Raw genomic sequence first — 19,962 nt, 5'->3', positions numbered from 1 at the left:
CACTCAGTTTCCTTGAGTTGTATGCTAAGATAAAGCAATTAATATATGTAAACATGACCTATCTGTGGGGAAACCCTCTCTCTGAGAGCTATCAGAATATGTTGCCACTTCCATTCTTTGAATCTTCTGTGTTTTGGTTTCTGTTGCAGCCATTGGCTGTGTCTTGTATATGTTTTTCTATATCTTATTTGTGCATATAATGAATATTTAATATGTTTGACCTTTGCTATTGTTTTGCATGTACATTGTGCAATAAATGACCATTATTGTGGAAGGGCTTATGTTATCTAATTGTTTCAGAGGATGGGGAGGAAGAATAGGGAGGAGGAATAGCCTAGTGGGCCTAGTGGTTAGAGCAGTGGACTATGAACCAGGAGACCAGGGTTCGAGTCCAGCTGTCGCTCCTTGTGACCTTGGGCAAGTCACTTTACCCTCCATTGCCTCAGGTACAAAACCGGTGTGATATCTCAATTGAGATCGAATGTTGGTATATAAAAATAAATAAAATATATAGGACACCCACCCCCACCCCCCAAATGGGCAAATGAACCTCCTCTGTCACAGCCCACTAGTTGGTTATGTGGTAACCCCATAGCAGGAACAAGTCTGGACCTAGGGACAGGCGTGACCTAGCACCAGGAATCTTCTGCATGACCGACCACCTCCCCCTCAGGTTGAGCCCTTAGGTTTTGGTGGCTGGCAGGACTTAAGGAGCATACAAGTAGCTGGAAGGCACCCACTAAAATAGGGCAGGGCTGGGACTGAGAAAGCACTAAAGGATGCCCATTAAGCAAGACAGAACAAAAAACAAACAAGCAGGGCCACAGATAACACACACACAAAACAAAAAGGCCACTGTACTTGGGCAGGAATGTACGGAAAACAGAAGAAACAACCCACAGGACAAGGCAGGACAAGCACAAGGAACAGGAGACCAACACATGGGCAAAGCGAGGCCAAGACTAACAGTCAGAGCATGAATCACGATTATAGAGTAACGGAACTCCACACTGAGCCAACTTACAGGGAGGCAGGCTTAAAAAGGCAAGGTTGGGCTGAGTCATGGCGTCTACGAAACAAAAGGCCTATGCAGCTCAGACTGCGGCCCCCTTGCAGGCAGGAGGGCCATATTGCAGCTGGGATCCTCACATTCTTAACCCCATAGACTTGGTCAACATTAGGGTTTTTCATAATAATGGCTTAGCTTATTAACATCAAACGTAGACTTCCTCAAATACACGCTAACAAAATGGTATAGGGTCTAAAAATCCTGGTTTTGTGCTGCCTCCATGGCCTACTCTGCAGTGGTGATTGCAGAGGCTTTTGCCTCCTGTATTCTTTGCTGTTTCTGGGATCCTTCTCCTCTCTTTCTCTTCTTCCTCCTTTTGCCTCAGGTACTGCAGCCAAGCACAATAAGGGGCTCCATGTTAGCGAAAGAAGTATTCCTGAGGGTGTGAGCTTTTCTCTCTCATTTGGTCTGTACTTAATGTCGTCTTCTAGGTGGTGAGGTTTTATTTCTATTTAAATAGCACGTAAAAAATACTGTACCACTTATCACACTTTAATACATACCGGTAGAATGCTTAATCAGCTCCTTATTCTTAACACTGGCAGCCTCAGTAACCTACTCGTCCCCATTTGCATCAAGAAAACAATCGAAGAAGATCAGTGAAACAATTCGTATTGGGATAACAGGCCGCAGCTTTGTTAATAACAACATTAGATGCTTTCACCCCATTACCCGAGCCACTCGCAAAAAGGTAATCAATTTCATATAACCTCTCCAATGTCCCACCTTGTCCTAACAAGACAGCTGCCATCAACTGGCTATCCACAGTGTTAACCAAGCAAGGGGGCCGAAATAACCAGGCTCGGTAAGCCCCCAAGGCAAATGGCACTGCCCCATGGGGCATCTTTCTGTCAAATCCTTCACATCCACTCCATCTGTGCCCCCCTCCCCCATCGTCAAGAGATAATGAAATTTACCTCATGTCGTCCCCCCCACACACACCAAAACCACTGCAACCTGAATGAAGCTATATATCAAAGTTCTTTCCAAGTTTTCCTGCAACGCATTATTAAATAGATCCTGACTGATATCCGACAGATATATTCTGTTGAGTCTGTAAAACCCTTTGCATGGGGCATCTGCCCAATCATGCCTTACTTGCAAAACTCCCAGCTTCTGGACTCGAACTCCTATCTGCCTATTCACCTTCTTATGTCCCCTTACCCATAATTTCTGCCCAGTCCCTTTGATGTGAGGTAAGATACCTGACCTTATGGAATGTGCCCGATGTCTACAGGAAGCCAATTCTGTCATTTTCTTTTTAATAAAACTGATCAACTGCTTGCAAGAGAAACTTCCCAAGACATTACCACTAAGGTGTATTGTGATAACATCAGGCCTGTCGCATTATCGGTAACAGCTGTTTCCAGTGCATGCCGCGCCTGCCCATTCATAAAGTACGCACATCGAACAGTGGACCCAGGTGTGACCCTCTGTGTCTCTCATGTGCCCTTTTAGCCATCCAGAGGATGAAGGAATGCCCCACAATCCAGATGGTCCTTCACACATGAGGCAAATCTGCAATATAAAGTTAGCAATTGATGCTTGCCACAGACAATCTTTTCTGACATACAAACTGACTGCCGCAGACTTCTATCGCCTGATTCTGTGAATGGCGTCTGTATCAAGTCCTTCCTGAGCTGTGCTGGTAGCTGACCCTATTCTAAATGAGTGTGTTCCATATTGAGATGGGTTAACACCTAATTGAGTTAAAACTGCTCTAAACACTGCAGAAAATTGAAACCTGGTTAATGGTACACTGTCCACATGAATTAACAAATGTGTGTTGCCCGTAGGTCTCTCTCTCAGATAACTGCCTAAATTCCGTAAAGGGCAAGTGACCTGTTACTCGACTGGCTGAAGACTTACCAAGGCCTGTTTTCCCACCTGGTCTGTTTTGGACCTGCAGACTAAGTTAGTCGCCTGCCCCTTCATATGAACATCATGCATTAGTATTCCATTGAAACCGGAATCATTCTTCAATGCGGCTACCAACTCAATCACCCTCAGAGCTCCAAAAAAGGCCAAAGTAAAAGCTGCCTGAAACAAATTGGTTTCATACTTGTCTCACAAAATTCTGGCAGATTGTACTATAGGCAGATGAGCTATTCGTAGGTAATTGGGCTCCTGGAATCCCTCATTGGCCCTGACTTCCTAGCACAACCTGCCAACATCTTCTTGGCTCTGAAATTCCTTGTGGGATTTCCCCATCTCATAGCCTTTGAGAAGAAAGCAAAGCTTGCCAACCTATTCTTTGCCACCTCCCTCATTATGCCGGTGACCTTTGCCCAGGCAACGTATTTGCAAATAAGCCTATCTGGGACAGAATCTGATATCCAACCCAACTCGCTCAAGAATCCCTGCAATCGGCTGAAAACCCTATAATACACGGACCATGCAGAGAAGCAATGATCTCTTCAGTAGGTTCCACTCTGTTGAGCTCCAATCTCCGATAGCTGTTCCAGGACTGGAATTCTGGCTACATCTGCCTCTAGGACCCGCTGTCAAAACAAATCCCATTTAGCGCAGGAAAGTGCATCTGCCATCCTATTGCCATTAGCAGGCACATGCTTGGCTCACACAGTTAGATTGATCCATAAACACTGTGGCACCACTTCTCTCAATAATTCCGCCATGCAAAAGCTGTGGGCAGACTACCTGTTTATAACCTTGACTATGACCTGATTATCATACCAAAATATCAATTTGTCCCCAACCCTGTGATCCCATACCACCAACAAGACAAGAAAAGGGATATTTTCTGTCAAACCAGCCAACCTCAGACCCAGATTTCTACTATGTTATCTCGGCCTAGCTTGATGGTACCCTGTTATACAGTCCATCAAACTAGGTTTTGGGAAACCTAGCTTTATTTTATTTTAAAATTCCGACTTTACTCTGTTTTTGTAAAACGTAATATAGTTAATTATTTAATTTAAGAACATATTAGTTAGAATTAGGGCTTAAAGTATACATTGTATTTTTTTTCCTTATCTTTAATTTCTTTCATTTACTTTTTGTGTTTTTATTTTATTTTATTTAATTAGATGTTTTTATTTTTATTTTATCTGACGTTATTCTAATATCTGTAAACCATTTTGGTCAGATTATTATTTGTGAAAGACGGTATAGAAATCTTTTAAAATAAATAAATAAATAGAAATATCATCTTTGTTAGACTTTCCTCACTGCTCTAACCCCTAGGAGTAGCCTAGGGGTTAGAGCAGTGGGCAAGTCACTTTACCCTCCACTGCCTCAGGTACAAACTTACGGGCCGATACAGTACAGTGTGCACTATTGGACGCGCGTTTTCGACATGCTAGCGTTACCCCTTATTCAGTAAGGGGCCAAAAACATGCGTCCAACCCCCGAACCTAATAGCATGTTGATGGCCCTATTAGGTATTCCCGCGCGATTCAGAAAACAAAATGTGCAGTCAAGCTACACATTTTGCTTTCAGAAATTAGCGCCTACCTTCTGGTACTGGGAAAGTGCACAGAAAAGCAATAAAAACTGCTTTTCTGTGCACCCTCCAACTTAATATCCCTAGCGCCTCTTTTTTGATGGAAGCGGCGGCTGTCAGCGGATTTGACAGCTGACGCTCAATTTTGCCGGCGTCGGTTCTCGAGCCCGCTGACAGCCATGGGTTCGGAAACCGAACACCAGCAAAATTGAGCATCCGGTTTTCGACCCACCGCGGGCCCATTTTAAATTTATTTATTTATTTTTACTTTTTTTAACTTTCAGGGCCTCCGAAATAATATTAAGTCGGAGGGTGCACAGAAAAGCAGTTTTTACTTTTTATTAAAAAAATATTTTTATTAAAAAAATTAAGTTTTTACTGCTTTTCTGTGCACTTTCCCGGTGCCAGCAGAAACTAGCGCCTACCTTTGGGTAGGCGCTAATTTCTGAAAGCAAAATGTGCGGCTTGGCTGCACATTTTGCTTTCTGAATCACGCGGGAATACCTAATAGGGCCATCAACATGCATTCGCATGTTGCGGGCGCTATTAGATTCGGGGGGGGGGGGGGGTTGGACGCGCGTTTTGGACGCGCTATTACCCCTTACTGAATAAGGGGTAAAGCTAGCACGTCCAAATGCCGGCTAACAGTGCGCTCTGTACTGTATCGACCTGTAAGTGATGACCACTGAATTTAGCTAGATAGTCTGTCACCACCACTTACCCTGTTAAGTCCTACTTGTCAGGCTAAGTAGCGTTTCAATATCGGGCCCTATGAGTTTTTGCTTTCACAGCAAGCTTTATTTTCAAATTCTGAGTTTGCCTTCCTTATCAAAGCTATGCATCTAACTTGCCACTGCTTATGCTGTTTCCTCTTTTCTTCATTTGGATCCCTGTTCTATTTTTTGAAAGATGTTCTTTTGGCTGGAATAGCCTCTCATATCTCATCTTTTAGCCATGCTAGCAATAGTTTAACCTTCTTCCACCTCTTTTAATACATGGAATACATATAATGTGGGATTCCAAGCTTGTATTTTTAAATCAAATCAATGCCTGCTATAAACTCTTAAAGGTGAATTTTAGAAGCCAGGCATGCGCATCAGTCAAGGAATGGGTGAATAAGTCAGGCTTACGCGCGACGACGACATTAATTTAAAAAGCACCCAGATATGCGCGTAAAATCCGATGTGCGTATATTTAAAAAGTTTCCAAAAAGAGCCGAGGTTTGGGCAGGGCATGGGCATTTTGGGGCCTAGCCAAGAGGTGTGCACATAAATACTTATGTGCTCAGCGTATGTCGAGGTCCCCTGCTGCATAACTTTACTTCTTCTATGGAGGATGTGTAAGTTATAAAATAAAAGGATCAATCCATTTCTGAGGGGTTTAAAAGGCCTCTGGAAACTGGGGGGAGTGTAGGCTATCAAACTAGGGAAGCTTGGAGGACCAAACTGGTAGCTGAACTGGTAAATTGGCAATAGCGTGGACATGTGCCCCTTTTAAAATTCCCCGATTTATATGGTAGAAGCATGCATCCACTTTAAATATGGCACGCATGACCAAGCTATTTTATAACATGCATGTATTTTATAAAATGACGGTGTAGGTTGGCACACGCTGCCAGGTGTGCACATATGTGCGCCAGTTTGAAAGTTACCGTCCTTACCTTTGCAATTGTTCCTTTCAGTTTTCTCCTAACCATTTTCCTCATTTTCTCATACTTTCCCTTTTCAGAGTTAAGTGCTATCACAGTAGATTTCCTTAGTGTCTTCCAATTATCAAGTCAAATGTGATCATGATCACTATTGCCAGGTGGCCCCAACACAATACCTCTCACACCAAATCGTGTTCTGCTAAGAATTAGGGATAAAATAGCTCACCCTCTTGTCGGTTCTTATACCAGCTGTTCCATGAAGCGGTCATTTGTTCAATCTAGAAACTTTTCTTCCTTAGCATGTCCTGATGTGACATTTACCCAATCAATATTAGGATAATTGAAATCACCCCTTATTACTTTGTTGCTAATTTTGTTAGATTCCCAAATTTCTGTTAGCTTTTCATCATGTCTCTGTTCATTCCTGTGAGGTGGGTGGTAGTATACCCCCACTGCTATTCTATTCCCCTTCTCATTGGAATTCCTATCCATAAAGATTCTACAGTGCATTTTGTTTCCTGTAGAACTTTTATCCCGTTTGACTCTATGCCCTTTTTAACATATAGCCACCTTTCCACCAATTTGAGCCATCCTATCATTGCGATATAATTTGTTTCCTGGTATCCCAGTGCCCCATTAGTTATATTCCTTTCACCAGGTCTCTGAGATGCCAGTTACATCTATATATTCTAATTCTCCCATCTTATATTTTTAGACTTCTAGCATTTGTATATAGATATTTCAATGTATGTTTCTTGTTTGTATTAATCTGCTTATCAGTTGGCAGAAGTGATTTTGGAATCTTTCTGTTCTGTCTGCTCTTTACTTAAAGGCACATGGGCTAGCATTTTTTATCTTAAAAAAAAAAACATAATTAGGAAGAGAAGGGCAACCAGAATGATAAAAGGGATGGAACAATTCTCCTATGAGGAAAGGCTAAAGAGGTTAAGGCTCTTCAGCTTGGAAATGAGATGGCTGAGGGGAGAGATGATAGAGGTCTATAAAATGAGTGGAGTGGAACAAGTAAACGTGAATTGGTTGTTTACTCTCAAAAAGTACAAAGACTAGGGGACATGCAATGAAGTTACTAGGTAATACATTTAAGCCAAATAGGAGAAAATTGTTTTTACTCAATGCATAATTAAACTCTGGAATTTGTTGCTGGAGGGTGTGGTAAAAGTGTAGCTGAGCTTAAAAAAGATTTAGGCAAGTTGCTGGAAGAAAAGGCCATAAACTATCATTAAAGTGGACGTTGGGATAAGCAGCATATAATTTATTGAACTTATGGGATCCTGCCAGGTATTTGTGACCTGGATTGGTCACTGTTAGAAACAGGATGCTGGGCTTAATGAACCTTTGCCTGACCCAGTGTGGCAAATCTTATGTTCCTATGTTCCTCCGCACAAACAGGCTATTGGTTTAATTTAATTTAAAAATGTATAAACCGCACAATCCAATGGTCTAGGCCAGTGCTCCCCAACCCTGTCCTGGGGGCCCATCAGCCAGTTGGGTTTTCAGGATATCCACAATGAATATGCATGAGAGAAATTTTTCATGTCAGATATCCTGAAAACCCGACTGGCTGATGGGCCCCCAGGACAGGGTTGGGGATCACTGGCCTAGGCAGCTAGACCATTGGTTTGAAAAGAAAACCCATGCAGAAGGCAGAGCCATTACATAACCTAAGAGCATGTACAAACTCACAGGTCTTACACGGACATACTGACTGCTACTACCACCACCATCACTATTGCTACTAACCAAGGTCAGGACTGGCCCAAGCATATTCTCTTACTTTTGATGACGTGGAGGTCCATAAAATAGGATATCAAATGAAGGCCCACAATGGTGGTGATGGTGAAGAAAAGGGGATAGTTAAAGCCAGAGAGAGAGGCTGGGGAAGAGGACTAGAATGGGTAAATATGAATCGGTTATTTACTCTTTCAGATAATAAAAGGACTAGGGGGCACCCCATGAAGTTAGCACTAAATCCCTCCCCTACCGGCTGCCAGCACACAATCCCCCGGCACAGCAGCAAATGGCCGCTGTGCTGGAGGCCTCGGTCTCGCCCCTGGACTGGCGCCCCGCCCCTTTCACAACGCCCCGGGACATACGCGCGTCGCCGGGCCTATACAAAATAGGCTCGGCGCGCGCAGGAGCAGTTACGCGCGTAAATCCTTTTAAAATCCGTCCCTTAGGGAATAGCCACTACTATTACTGGCATTAGTAGCATGGGATCTATGTAATGTTTGGGTACTTGCCAGGTACTTGTAATCTAGCTTGGCCATTAGAAACAGGATACCGGGCTTGATGGACCTTTGGTCTGACCCAGCATTGTAACTTATATTCTTATGCTCTTAGAAGGGAGTGTTGGGAATGAAGTGCTGGGATGGGCTGGGGTTAGGGAGTGATGGGAATAGGTTGGGAGAGAAAAATAGGTATTTTAAAAGTGGTAGGATGGGTTGGGGGAGGAAGAGTAGTGGACACAAGCTGGGGGCTGGTGGGATAAAGGTTGTAAGAGTAGTAGGGTGAACTGGGGAGAACAGTAGGGAGGTGAAGACTGGTGCAGACAACTTTTAGATGTACTATTACAGTACTCTTGAGGGAATTCTACATCCAAAAATGAAAAATTCCACATCTTTGAAGAACTTTTTTCTGTATTTAGTTAATTATATTGTGATTATACAGTGATTTAATAAATAATTGCATAATTTTGCTAAATATTATTTTCTTGTAGCACAGAATTCACTCAGGAATAAAAATGAATTTAGTGGCAATTTTCTAAACTATGTGGATAGTTGCAAAGTCGACAGATACTTTTGCCCTTGGACTTCGCACATGTACTTTCCCTTTGAAAATTGCCTTGAGAAATCGTACTCATGGAAAGAGAAACCTGCTTTTTTTTTCTGTGGATACATTTTCCCCCCAAAATTAGAAATGCAGTTGAAAAGGAAAAATGCAGAGCTTTGCATTTTGTTTTCTCCCTTGATATAACCCCACCGCCGAGCTCCTCCTCTGCTTTTCTCATGTGTAAAAGTACACCCAATTTCGATCCCTGCACATACTTTTAGCCACGTTCAGAATGGACGCATTTCAGGCAGCCTGTTTGCCTGGGGGTATAGCGTTTGAATATTGCCCTCCCATGTGATCCATTTGCAAGTATGACCTGGTTTTGCTTTGCAGACTGGCAAATATGCATGTCTGAGCATTAAAAAAAAAAAAAAAAAGTAATCCCTTTTCGAAGGGAATTTGTGTTTGTATCAATAATTCCCTCAGGTGGGCTCATGACAGGTTAAAACATAAAAAAAATAAATAAATCTTAATTTTTGTCTTTTTACATCAATGGGCAAGAAGTAGTGTTTACCTAAATTATGAGTTTTATTGTATTTGCAATTAAACAAATCTGGCTTTTTGCACCACAGAGAGCCCTGATAATTAGTATACAGATTAATATAAGGAAATGGCACCAATTTAACAATCCGTCCAAGCAAATCTGAAATAAAGAATAGGGTGTGTAATCGAACAGCGTCTGAATATTAATGTGTAAAATCCTTTGAGTCCCTAGTTCCCTGATGCAATTATTTTCTATTCACATTAATTGTTCCTAACAGATGACATTAATGACTTTGTGTTAAAATGTGTGCAGGAGAGGGCTGCACAAGATCAATGCAGTTTAAAAATTGGGTCACTTTCATAATAATGCAATTGGGCCTTAGCAACTGCTGAATATAACCAAGTTAACATTTGAATTGCTTTGCAAATGCTAATTTCATAGCTCACTTTAGATTTCTTGTTAACTTGTTAAACCCTTTAACAATATGTTTTTGTTTTAGTGATGATCATTTTATATTGTTGCGAGTTAAGTAGTCCTTAATAGTTCCTGAAGCATTCTAGATGGAAAAATTGCTTACCCCCGCCCCCCCCCCCCCCCCCATTTAATAAAAAAAAAAAAAGAACTAATGTATCCATGCAGTGAGGGTTGAATTCAATAAGCAATGAAGAGGCAAACTCAAATTAAGTCAATTGCTGTTTTACCTGAGGGTCTAGTTCTTGTCTGAAATTTTACTGTAATGTGCGGAAATTGTGAAAGAGAAAACAAAGAGAGGCTGATTTTGTGCACTTTGTGGAATGCTCCTAATCTAGTCATCTTCTTCTTCTTTCCTCCCAGAAACTTCATTCCCGCCTCTTAGATCTCTCATCTGGGGATTTGCTTCCTGTGGTGGAGAAGAACAGACGCTTGATGCACTTGTGCACTGCTGATACTCAGATTTATGTTAGTTGCCTTCTTTCTTCACATCTCTTTCTTCTCGTTTACTGTAATGCAACCATCTCCTACTACAGACCCTGAGGTCACAGGTGAACCAGAGAGCTTATCCTTGAAAAAGTTGTCAAGGGTCGGATAAGAACGCTTTCTTTTGCTCTCTGAAATTCAGCATCAGATCCTGGGTTGAAACAGGAAGCTGAAAAGTGTCCCTGTCCAAAAATACATAAATCTTGCCAATAGCCTCATGAAGCTATTTATTTTAATATTTTTTTTAGCATCAATTACATTTTAAAGTCTCTGAGAAATGATCAAGAAGCTTTTTATTAAAGCACATGTACCATATTATTTATCCTGTTTTTTATTATATGTATGAAATTTAAAAAGTTAACACTAAAAAAATTTTATTTTTTTTTTTATTTTGATCCGATGGCTTTTGATTTCAGCTTATTTGGCAAATTTTAACTAGCTTGCCTTTCACGTCTCATGAGGAAAAATGACTCTCAGTCTGAATATTTACACGCAGAAATTAATTGCTGAAAATTAATTTTTCTAAAAAAAAAACTTTAATTTTGAGATATTGCAGGAGAAAATCCCTAATGTGGGTTGTGTTTGTTTTGAAAGTCTTGTCTTTTTAAAGTTAGCATTTTAAAGTTTCACTGAAATCTTAAGACAAAGCACCGGTAATAAATATAGAAAATGTAGACTTTGACTTACATTTAAATTTATGATGGCTTGCCCCAGTAGCTGCTTGATTGCATTGTCTTTGTACAAAGACATAAATTTGATTGTCTATGTAGCCAGAATTTGTCGTCATGTATATTTTACAAGTCTATTCTCAAAAGCCATGCCACTTTTGTATAGTAATTTAATAAAATGTGACACTGCAGTACTCTTACCCAGAAAAATGCACACTGACAACTTTATATTAAAAAAATACTATAAATAGTAAACTAAGTAAATGCAGTAATTTAGTAGCGCTATTTATTTCCCTCCTAAGCTCAAGTCAGCTGACTCCTTTGCTGCTGTTCTTGACTCATTTTGTTTACTGGCCCAAAATTATTTTTATAAAGCATTTCTGTATTTCAGATTGGATGGAAGGAAGGCATCAAAAGTATCCCACACTGCTGCTTTATCATTAGATACACTGCCTTATTAATCAAATGTAAACACAATTAAAACAAATAAGCTACTCATAGGCCAGGCTCCTCACTTTCCACCAATAACGCCAAATATGCTTCATAATTGTGCATTTTCTAACCAGATTCTGGATGGTGTCTTATTCAATGCAACCAGCAAGAAATCCACCTAAGAAATTTACTTCAATAATACATGCAAGTGCTAAAATTAGTGTTTGAGATTTAAAATCCTTTTCCAGTTTGCATGAAATCCAAAACCATGCAGTGGAATAAAATGGGATAATGCAGATTCTTGATATTTTTGGTAATTTAGAAAAAAACATACTTCTGATTAACTGTAGAGCATATATATCCTAAGAACATTACAGATATCTAATGACGAGGAAGATCTAATGATGTTACACACAAGAATATTGGTTGAGAAGTAAATACATCATGGTTACCTCTAAAAAGGTTTAATATTTTGCCCAAAGTGTTATCTGTTCTTCATTACTCTCTTCCTTAAAGCTGGCCTTTAGTCACAGTCAGCTGAAATTGCATTTGGAGAGGGCTGATAACTACAGAAGTAGGAAAGGCAGCCATAAAGTGTCAATAAATTGCATAAGCAGGAGTCTTCAGCTGTCTGGGAGTGACACAAAGATGGATTGTACTACATCAGAGAGTTTCTTAGACAAAGCCTTGGACGAGATAGCAAACCAAAATTAGACTGAAATGGAGAGATTCCATTCTCGGTGGACATTCTGGTTGGGGCACTAAATTAATTTAACTTGTCCAGTTCATGGAGCCTCATCTGTTACATTTTAGAAGTATAATGCAGTTGTCAAGATGTGCTTGTACTCATAGCTTTGTTTGCCATGACTTACCGAAGCTTGCTTCGAAGATATATGATTCAAATAGCATCTAAGCTCTTACTGTTGCCCAGGATGGTACAGTAAAATGTTATTTTAGAGGAACCGTTTTAGCTGCGAATGGAAAAAAAAATCTAGTGTATATTTTGATCTTTCTTATGCATGGAATTGTATCCTCATTCTTTAACTTTTAATTGATGCATTTGTCTGCCTAGGTGTCACGAATTATACTATAAACTAACAGGAAGACCTGAATGCATAAAATTATGCATTTGCATTATTTGCCTCATTAGATAAACTATTTAGGGGCGGAGAGAAAATAGGGTGTTTTCATCCATAAGATGGTTATATCCCTTCTTGTGTACAGGAATGTCAGCAGAATGTGAAATCTGGAGTGCCTGCCTTGAAATTCCAGGCTCAATTAAATATGACAGGACCCAGTCAACTGTATCCTCGCAGCAGCTGTAGTAGCAGTGAGCTGTCTCTGTCCAGCGCTTGCAGCGAATATTCTAGTGGCTCCTCCTGTACGTGGAATGATGGAAGAACATGCAGCAAAAGGGTAACTAGATGTACTTTTCTCTAATATAAGGCAATTAATCATTCACAGTAATTCAAAAATGACCTGCTGCAACTTGGAGATGGGCAAGTCAGAAACTGAAGTAGCTGGGAAACCCTGCCTGACATGTTAAAGTTCTCAGGGGTTCCAGATGTGTATTCTGTACAGAGCATAGGCCCCTAAGCAGTGAATGAATACAGCACCATTAGTGCTCCTTGTCATAAAGAAAAAAAAGAAATGTTGTTGAGAGCCATTTTCTGTATTTTTTTTTTTTGTTATCATTTCTTTATTAACTTTTCAAAAGAATACACATTGTACAACTTATCCGTAACAGAGAAAGAACAGCGGAAATTTCTACCATGAACAAAAGTTTCTGGTACACTGTACTCTGTATTTTAAATATAAATATTTTATCCAGACACTGCCTAATCTCGTCTTTAATTTTCTAGTATTCTCAATGTAAGTCAAAACCAGTTTCTTGGCTGTCATTTAAAAGTCCTGTACATGGGCTGCTGAATATGTTTGTGTAGTTATACAGGTATTATCTTACTAGATGAAGATGTTTATTCACCCTGTTCAGCTTTATTAATTGCCAAGTATAAGTCTAATTTCTTTTCAAACTCCTCAAGAAGGTAATATCTCACATACACACCACATACATACACAAGCACCCTCTCACATACACACATACACAAGCACCCTCTCACATATACACCACACACATACACAAGCACCCTCTCACATATACACCACACACACACACACAAGCACCCTCTCACATACACACAACACACACACACACACACAAGCACCCTCTCACATACACACCACACACACACACAAGCACCCTCTCATATACACACCACACACACACACAAGCACCCTCTCATATACACACCACACACATACACACACCCCCACATCGGCCCCCCAGCTGATCAGCTCCAATCTTCGCCTCCGCTGGCTATACACCAGTTGAGAATCGCTTCTCTAGGCTGATTCAGTGAGCAATTCCTTCAGCAGGAAATTTACTTTGTAGGAAGTTAGTTAGAAGTCCACCTATATCATATGAAATAACTTTGTGACCTACAAGGTACTTGTTTATAATGTCTGAATCTGTCATTCACAGACTGCTTCCCATTCTGTTTACTAAGTTCTCAGCATTACTGTGGATCCACCTGCTTAAATGAGAACCAGCCTGCTTTATTGCCACCAATTGGCAATGCCGTACCTGAGTTTCACTCAGGAGTACAACGGCACCTTGTGACGTCAGCTTGGGAGAAAAAAAGGGGTAACAGAAAGATGAGAGGTTAAAAAGAGAAAAGAAATAATAAAGGAGGAAGAAAAGCATAGTGAGATTTGGGAGATACGAACCCTGAATGGAGTGCAGGGCAAACGTAGGCAAAGCTTTAGAAACCGGAATGCAAAGGATGTTAATAGAGAACACCTTGTTTATATGGCATTTATTGCCTAAATATAATCAAAATGAAGAGGATAGACATCAAAGGGTACGTTTTCAAACGGATCTAGGCTGGCTAAGAAAAAATTTACAGGTAGATTTTAAAAGCCGTATGCGCATCAAAGCCGGGACATACGCATGTGATGCAGCTCGGGGATTTTAAAAACCGTACGCCGCCTCACGTGGTTTTCTCTAAAAGGGGCGGGGTGTGGGCAGGCAGTGTCTGTGACATGACGTCAACACATTTATGCGCACAAGCACGCGCCGGGGTCCCCTACCGCGTAACTTTACTTCTGCTATGGATGGCGTGTAAGTCAGGCGTGTAGTCAGCGGGAATTTAAGGGTCAGGGCTGATAGGGTAAAAGGGAGGCAAGTTAGCTAGGGGGTTTAAGAAGCCCTAGTCTTTACTGGGGCGAACTGGGACCGGAGAAACGGGTAATTGCGTCAATGTGGGTATCTACTAAAATTCCCCCCACTTATCCGCTCAAGTACACAAGCGCATGTCAAGTACTCAAGCGCATGTCAAGTACACAAGCGTATGTCATTATAAAATAAAGCGCACATGTACACCCGTATAGCAGATTTTATAACACACGCACGTTATACGCGCCTATGTTACAAAAACATTGAAAATCGGACAGCCTTAAATTTCAGTAGGAGGCTAAAGTTAGGCAGCTAGCACTAGCCACCTGATTTGGCCAAACAAAACTAGATATTGCAAAGGCTACCAAAATGATAAGGGGAATGGAACAGCTCCCCTATGAGGAAAGACTAAAGAGGTTAGGACTTTTCAGCTTGGAGAAGAGACGGCTGAGGGGGGATATGATAGAGGTGTTTAAAATCATGAGAGGTCTAGAACGGGTAGATGTGAATCGGTTATTTACTCTTTTGGATAGTAGAAAGACTAGGGGGCACTCCATGAAGTTAGCATGGGGCACATTTAAAACTAATCGGAGAAAGTTCTTTTTTACTCAACGCACAATTAAACTCTGGAATTTGTTGCCAGAGGATGTGGTTAGTGCAGTTAGTATAGCTGTGTTTAAAAAAGGTTTGGATAAGTTCTTGGAGGAGAAGTCCATTACCTGCTATTAAGTTCAATTAGAGAATAGCCACTGCCATTAGCAACGGTAACATGGAATAGACTTAGAGGTAGATCTTTAAACAATACGCGATCGCGTACTTTTGTTGGCGCACCATTCCCTCCATGCGGAAGGCGGGGCCTCTGAGCATAGGCTGATTCAATCTCTACTCTCACTCAGTATGTTGCTGTTACCCCTGCCATTGCCAGAGCCCAGGGGGTCATGAGCAGCTTTGCAAGACAAGGAAGGGCTGCACAGGGGAGAGAGCAAGAAAAACCTGAGATTTCGGAGGTTAATACAGGGGGATGAGAGGAATGTGATAAGAGATCTGCAGGGAGAGGAATTTTCATGTCTTCCTAATTACGTCACCCTGGCGCTTGGCCTGGTAGGCCTACAATAAATACAGGCCTGACTGAAAAATAGTGGTTGATTCCAAGTAGAAAAAAAAATTGAAGCAGATTTATTTAAATTATTTATATCCTGCCCTTCAGGCAGGGGGGTCATTCACTGAGCTGCGGTATTTTCTGCAGAAGATACAAATCCGTGGTAAATGACCCTGTGGCTTTGTGACTCCCATAGAATTTTCCCCACAGAAAAAAATACCACGGCAGCGAAAGCCTCCCAAACAACACATCATGGCGGCCCTGGGATTATGGGGAAGCCATCACTTAAAGGGGCTGTTAGCACCCACATACACCCAAGAGAAGTGTAAAACCCCGGAGATATGCATAGACTCCTCTCTCTCACCCTCCCTGCCACCATTCGAGGTGGCTATTGTCATAAAAGAACATAAACTAAACTTTTTCCAGAGGGCTCAAGTCCCACCTCCCAAACCTCTCCCCTTTGCTAAAATGAAATCTGAACCCAAAAGGCCAGGAATCCCATCCCCAGATCTTTCCCCCCCTTCACACAAAAAAGATCCCTGGAGTTTCAGGACTATTTTTATATAAGGGGAACGTCCTACTTGATTGGACAGGATTTGGAAAGGCACATACCTGTCTATATAAAATCCCACAATTGACAGTGCATGTCAGAGCAAAATCAAAGCCATGAAATCAAAGGAATTGTCTGTAGACCTCTGGGACAGGATTGTGTTGAGGCACAAATCTGGGGAAGGATAGAAAAATATTGCTGCAGCATTGAAGATTCTGAACCACACAGGTGGCCTCCATCATTCTTAAATGGAAGAAATACAAGGACTCTTCCTAAAGTTTACCGCCTGCTCAAACTGAGCAATGGGGAGAGTAGGCCTTGGTCAGGGAGTTGACCAAAAACCTGATGGTCACTCTGTCAGAACTCCAGAGTTCTGCTCTGGAGATGGGCGAATCTTCCATATGGACAACCAGCTCTGCAGCACTCCACCATTCAGGCCTTTATGGTAGAGTGGCCAGATGGAAGCCACTCCTCAATAAAAAGCACATGACAGCCTGCTTAGAGTTTGCCATAAGAAGATAAGAAATTGCCATGCTGGGTCAGACCAAAGGTCCATCAAGCCCAGCATCCTGTTTCCAACAGAGGCCAAACCAAGCCACAAGAACCTGACAATTACCCAAACCCTAAGAAGATCCCATGCTACTGATGCAATTAATAGCAGTGGCTATTCCCTAAGACCCTTAAAGCACTCACAGAGCATGAGTAACAAGTTTCTCTGGTCTGATGAAACCAAGATTGAACTCTTTGGCCTGAAAGCCAAGCATCATATCTGGAGTAAACAAGGCACCACTCATCACCTAGCAAATACCAACCCTACGGTGAAGTATGGTGTTAGCAGCATCATGCTGTGGCGATGTTTCTCAGCTGCAGGAACTAGAAGATTAGTAAGGATCAAGGGAAAGATGAATAGACCAAAATACAGAGACATCCTTGATGAAAACCTGTTCCAAAGCACTCTGGATCTTAGGCTGGGGTGACGATTCACCTTCCAACAGGACAACAACCCCAAGCACACAGCCAAGACAATTCAGAAGTAGCTTCGGGACAAGTCTGTGAATGAACTTGAGTGGCCCAGCCATAGCCTGGACTTGACCCCACTTGAACATCTCTGGAGAGACCGAAAATAGCTGTGCATCGATGCTCCCCATCTATCCTGACATAGCTTGAGAGAATCTGCAGAAAGGAAGAAAATCCCCAAATCCAGGTGTGCCAAGATTGTAGTGTCATGCCCAAGAAGACTTGAGGCTGTAATCACTGGAAAAGGTGCCTCAACAAAGTACTGAGTAAAGGGTCTGAATATTTAAAATTTAATTTGCACACTAATGAGCTCATTGAAATACGCACTGTGCCATTATCCCCTCATTAGGCCATTTACCGCATGAACCTATCGTGGCTCTGTGAATCAGCCCCTAAGTTTGTACCTGAGGAGAAGGATGGTTAGGTGACTTACCCAAGGCCACAAGGCGCAGCAGTGGGATTTGAACCCCGGGCTTTCCTAGCTCGCAGCGCATGTCATTACAGGGCAACGTTACACTGAGGGAGAACTTTGTAGAAAATGTATCTTAATCAAAGACCAATATGTAATGCATTTACTGGAAGTTAATATCCTGCCTTGTGGAACTAAAGATCTACAGCATAGCCATTTATCTATAATTTAGAACCTTAAGAAACAGTAAATTAATGGTTTGTAGGATGGTATTAGTATTATAAACTATCATCTCTTTTTGTGCATGTTGTTTTCTGCTATATTTATAAATTGGGAATAAAATCTTGGATATTTCAAACAAAATTAGGGGCATTTCTTGGGAATTAAAGCTCTGTCTTCCAGTGATTCAGCTTGCTGAGAATCGGAGACTCTGGTTCAAACCCCAGGGCCAACATATATTTCCTGTGTGGAGCGGATTCATATGCCACAAAAGGCCAAGTCAGCCAAGCCATGTGGCTGATTCAGCCCTTTTCTGGACATAAATCCCCTTTATGCCTGAAATTTGCACCGCCCTTGGGATTTGAATCCAGTCCACACTGTACAGTCTGTTTGGCTTTATAGCATAGGGCAGCTTATCATCTTGAAGGCAAGAGTTATGATCTTACAGTATAAAGTTCATTATGCTTTCAACAGCATAATCATGCAACCCAGCACCATAAAGAGGGTTAGGAAACTGAACTCATATAGCATGAAGAGCCAGAGTTATCGAACCCTCTGATCACATGTCCCTCGTTCACAAAGCCTCTCATCAGTATAGCCGCTTGATAAGTAAACACAGAGATGTCATTTGGATAACAAGAGCTACATCTTAATTAATATTAACAAAGCCTGTGAGAAGACTATAAAACAGTACAAAACATCTTCCATTGCCTGGGAAACCCATCTGCCACATCCCGGCAAGGTAGGCTACTCCCAGGCCTCCTGGACCCCCAGGCAAACATGGCTCAATGTGGCCACAATCTGATCCACAGCCATGACCTTGCTAGGCAGCGTTTAACAGGTGTGACTGCACATAGTCACAACAGCATCCCAGTCATCAGCTGGTGTGATTGCACCCAGTTACACTAATGGATAACCAGAATCTTCCAACATTCTGCTGACCTGAACAAGTAACAGTTCTAGTATGTTACCATAGACAAAGGACAATCTGTGATCAGTCTGTGTATCCACAATAACGAGAGATCCTTGATCAATAACTAACAATAAATGCCTTCCAAGGCTTCCTGTTGGATGTTAAATTAATTTCAACATCTAACAAATGGACACCCTCAGAGTGGTAAACACATAGTAGCATAGTAATAATAGCAGAAAAAGACCAAATGGTCTATCCACTCTGCCCACTGTGTCCAGCAAATTTCTTATGGTAGTAACTGCCACTTTGTGCAGGTTACCCCCAAATCTTATGTTAAAGGTATTTATATTAACAATCAAAACCAAACAATTGTCACAACCCATAGCAAAATTACTGCTGGCAACATTTTTACGGGATGAGCAGCCTTCTTGATGATTCAGACAATGCTGCTTGAACGTGCTTTGCCTATGGACTTTTGGGCTTGACCATAGAAGCAGTCCTGTGCTTTTCCCGTGATGTCTAGTCGGGGCCTAGCGTTGACCGTGGTCTGAATTCAGTTCCCCTTCTCCCCCCCTGCCATCAAAGCGGAGAGCGATGTTACAGTTGTGTCAAAATCATGAAAGTCAGTTGGTTAAGGGTAGTAATTGCCATGCCTTCTGTTAGGGGTAATAGCTGCTGCTCCATGTAGGTTACCCCATGCACTCTTCACCCCTGCAAACATCCCACATATAATAATGGTAGATATGCTGTTCTTCGTTAGAGCCTCTGACTGAAGTGCTTGATTAGTGAATTTTCTCTTCTGTAACCTCCCAGTACATTCATCCAGCAGGGTCTGTATAATCTCTTGAAGGAGCTCATCAGACTGTATTTCCTCAGGAACACTTATTCCAGGGCTCTTTGGAATTCCTGGGCTGCTGCTTCTCAGCAGGCCTGGCAAGTCCCCAGTTGC

The 19,962-nt window shown here is 41.7% G+C and overlaps 1 protein-coding gene across 1 annotated transcript in view; it reads left to right on the top strand.

The window, feature by feature from the left end:
- Positions 1–19,962, top strand: part of NCKAP5 (NCK associated protein 5) — a 1,124,153-nt gene that overhangs the window by 857,880 nt on the left and 246,311 nt on the right. Inside the window, 2 exon segments of the mRNA XM_029607891.1 lie at positions 10,349–10,453; positions 12,796–12,987. Coding sequence (XP_029463751.1) covers positions 10,349–10,453; positions 12,796–12,987 — 297 coding nt within the window.

The sequence above is a fragment of the Rhinatrema bivittatum genome, chromosome 6, assembly GCF_901001135.1.
Source record: "Rhinatrema bivittatum chromosome 6, aRhiBiv1.1, whole genome shotgun sequence".
In the NCBI taxonomy this organism is placed as follows: domain Eukaryota; kingdom Metazoa; phylum Chordata; class Amphibia; order Gymnophiona; family Rhinatrematidae; genus Rhinatrema; species Rhinatrema bivittatum.
The sequence above is the reverse complement of the archived record's forward strand: the minus strand, read 5'-3'. Positions and strand labels throughout refer to the sequence as shown.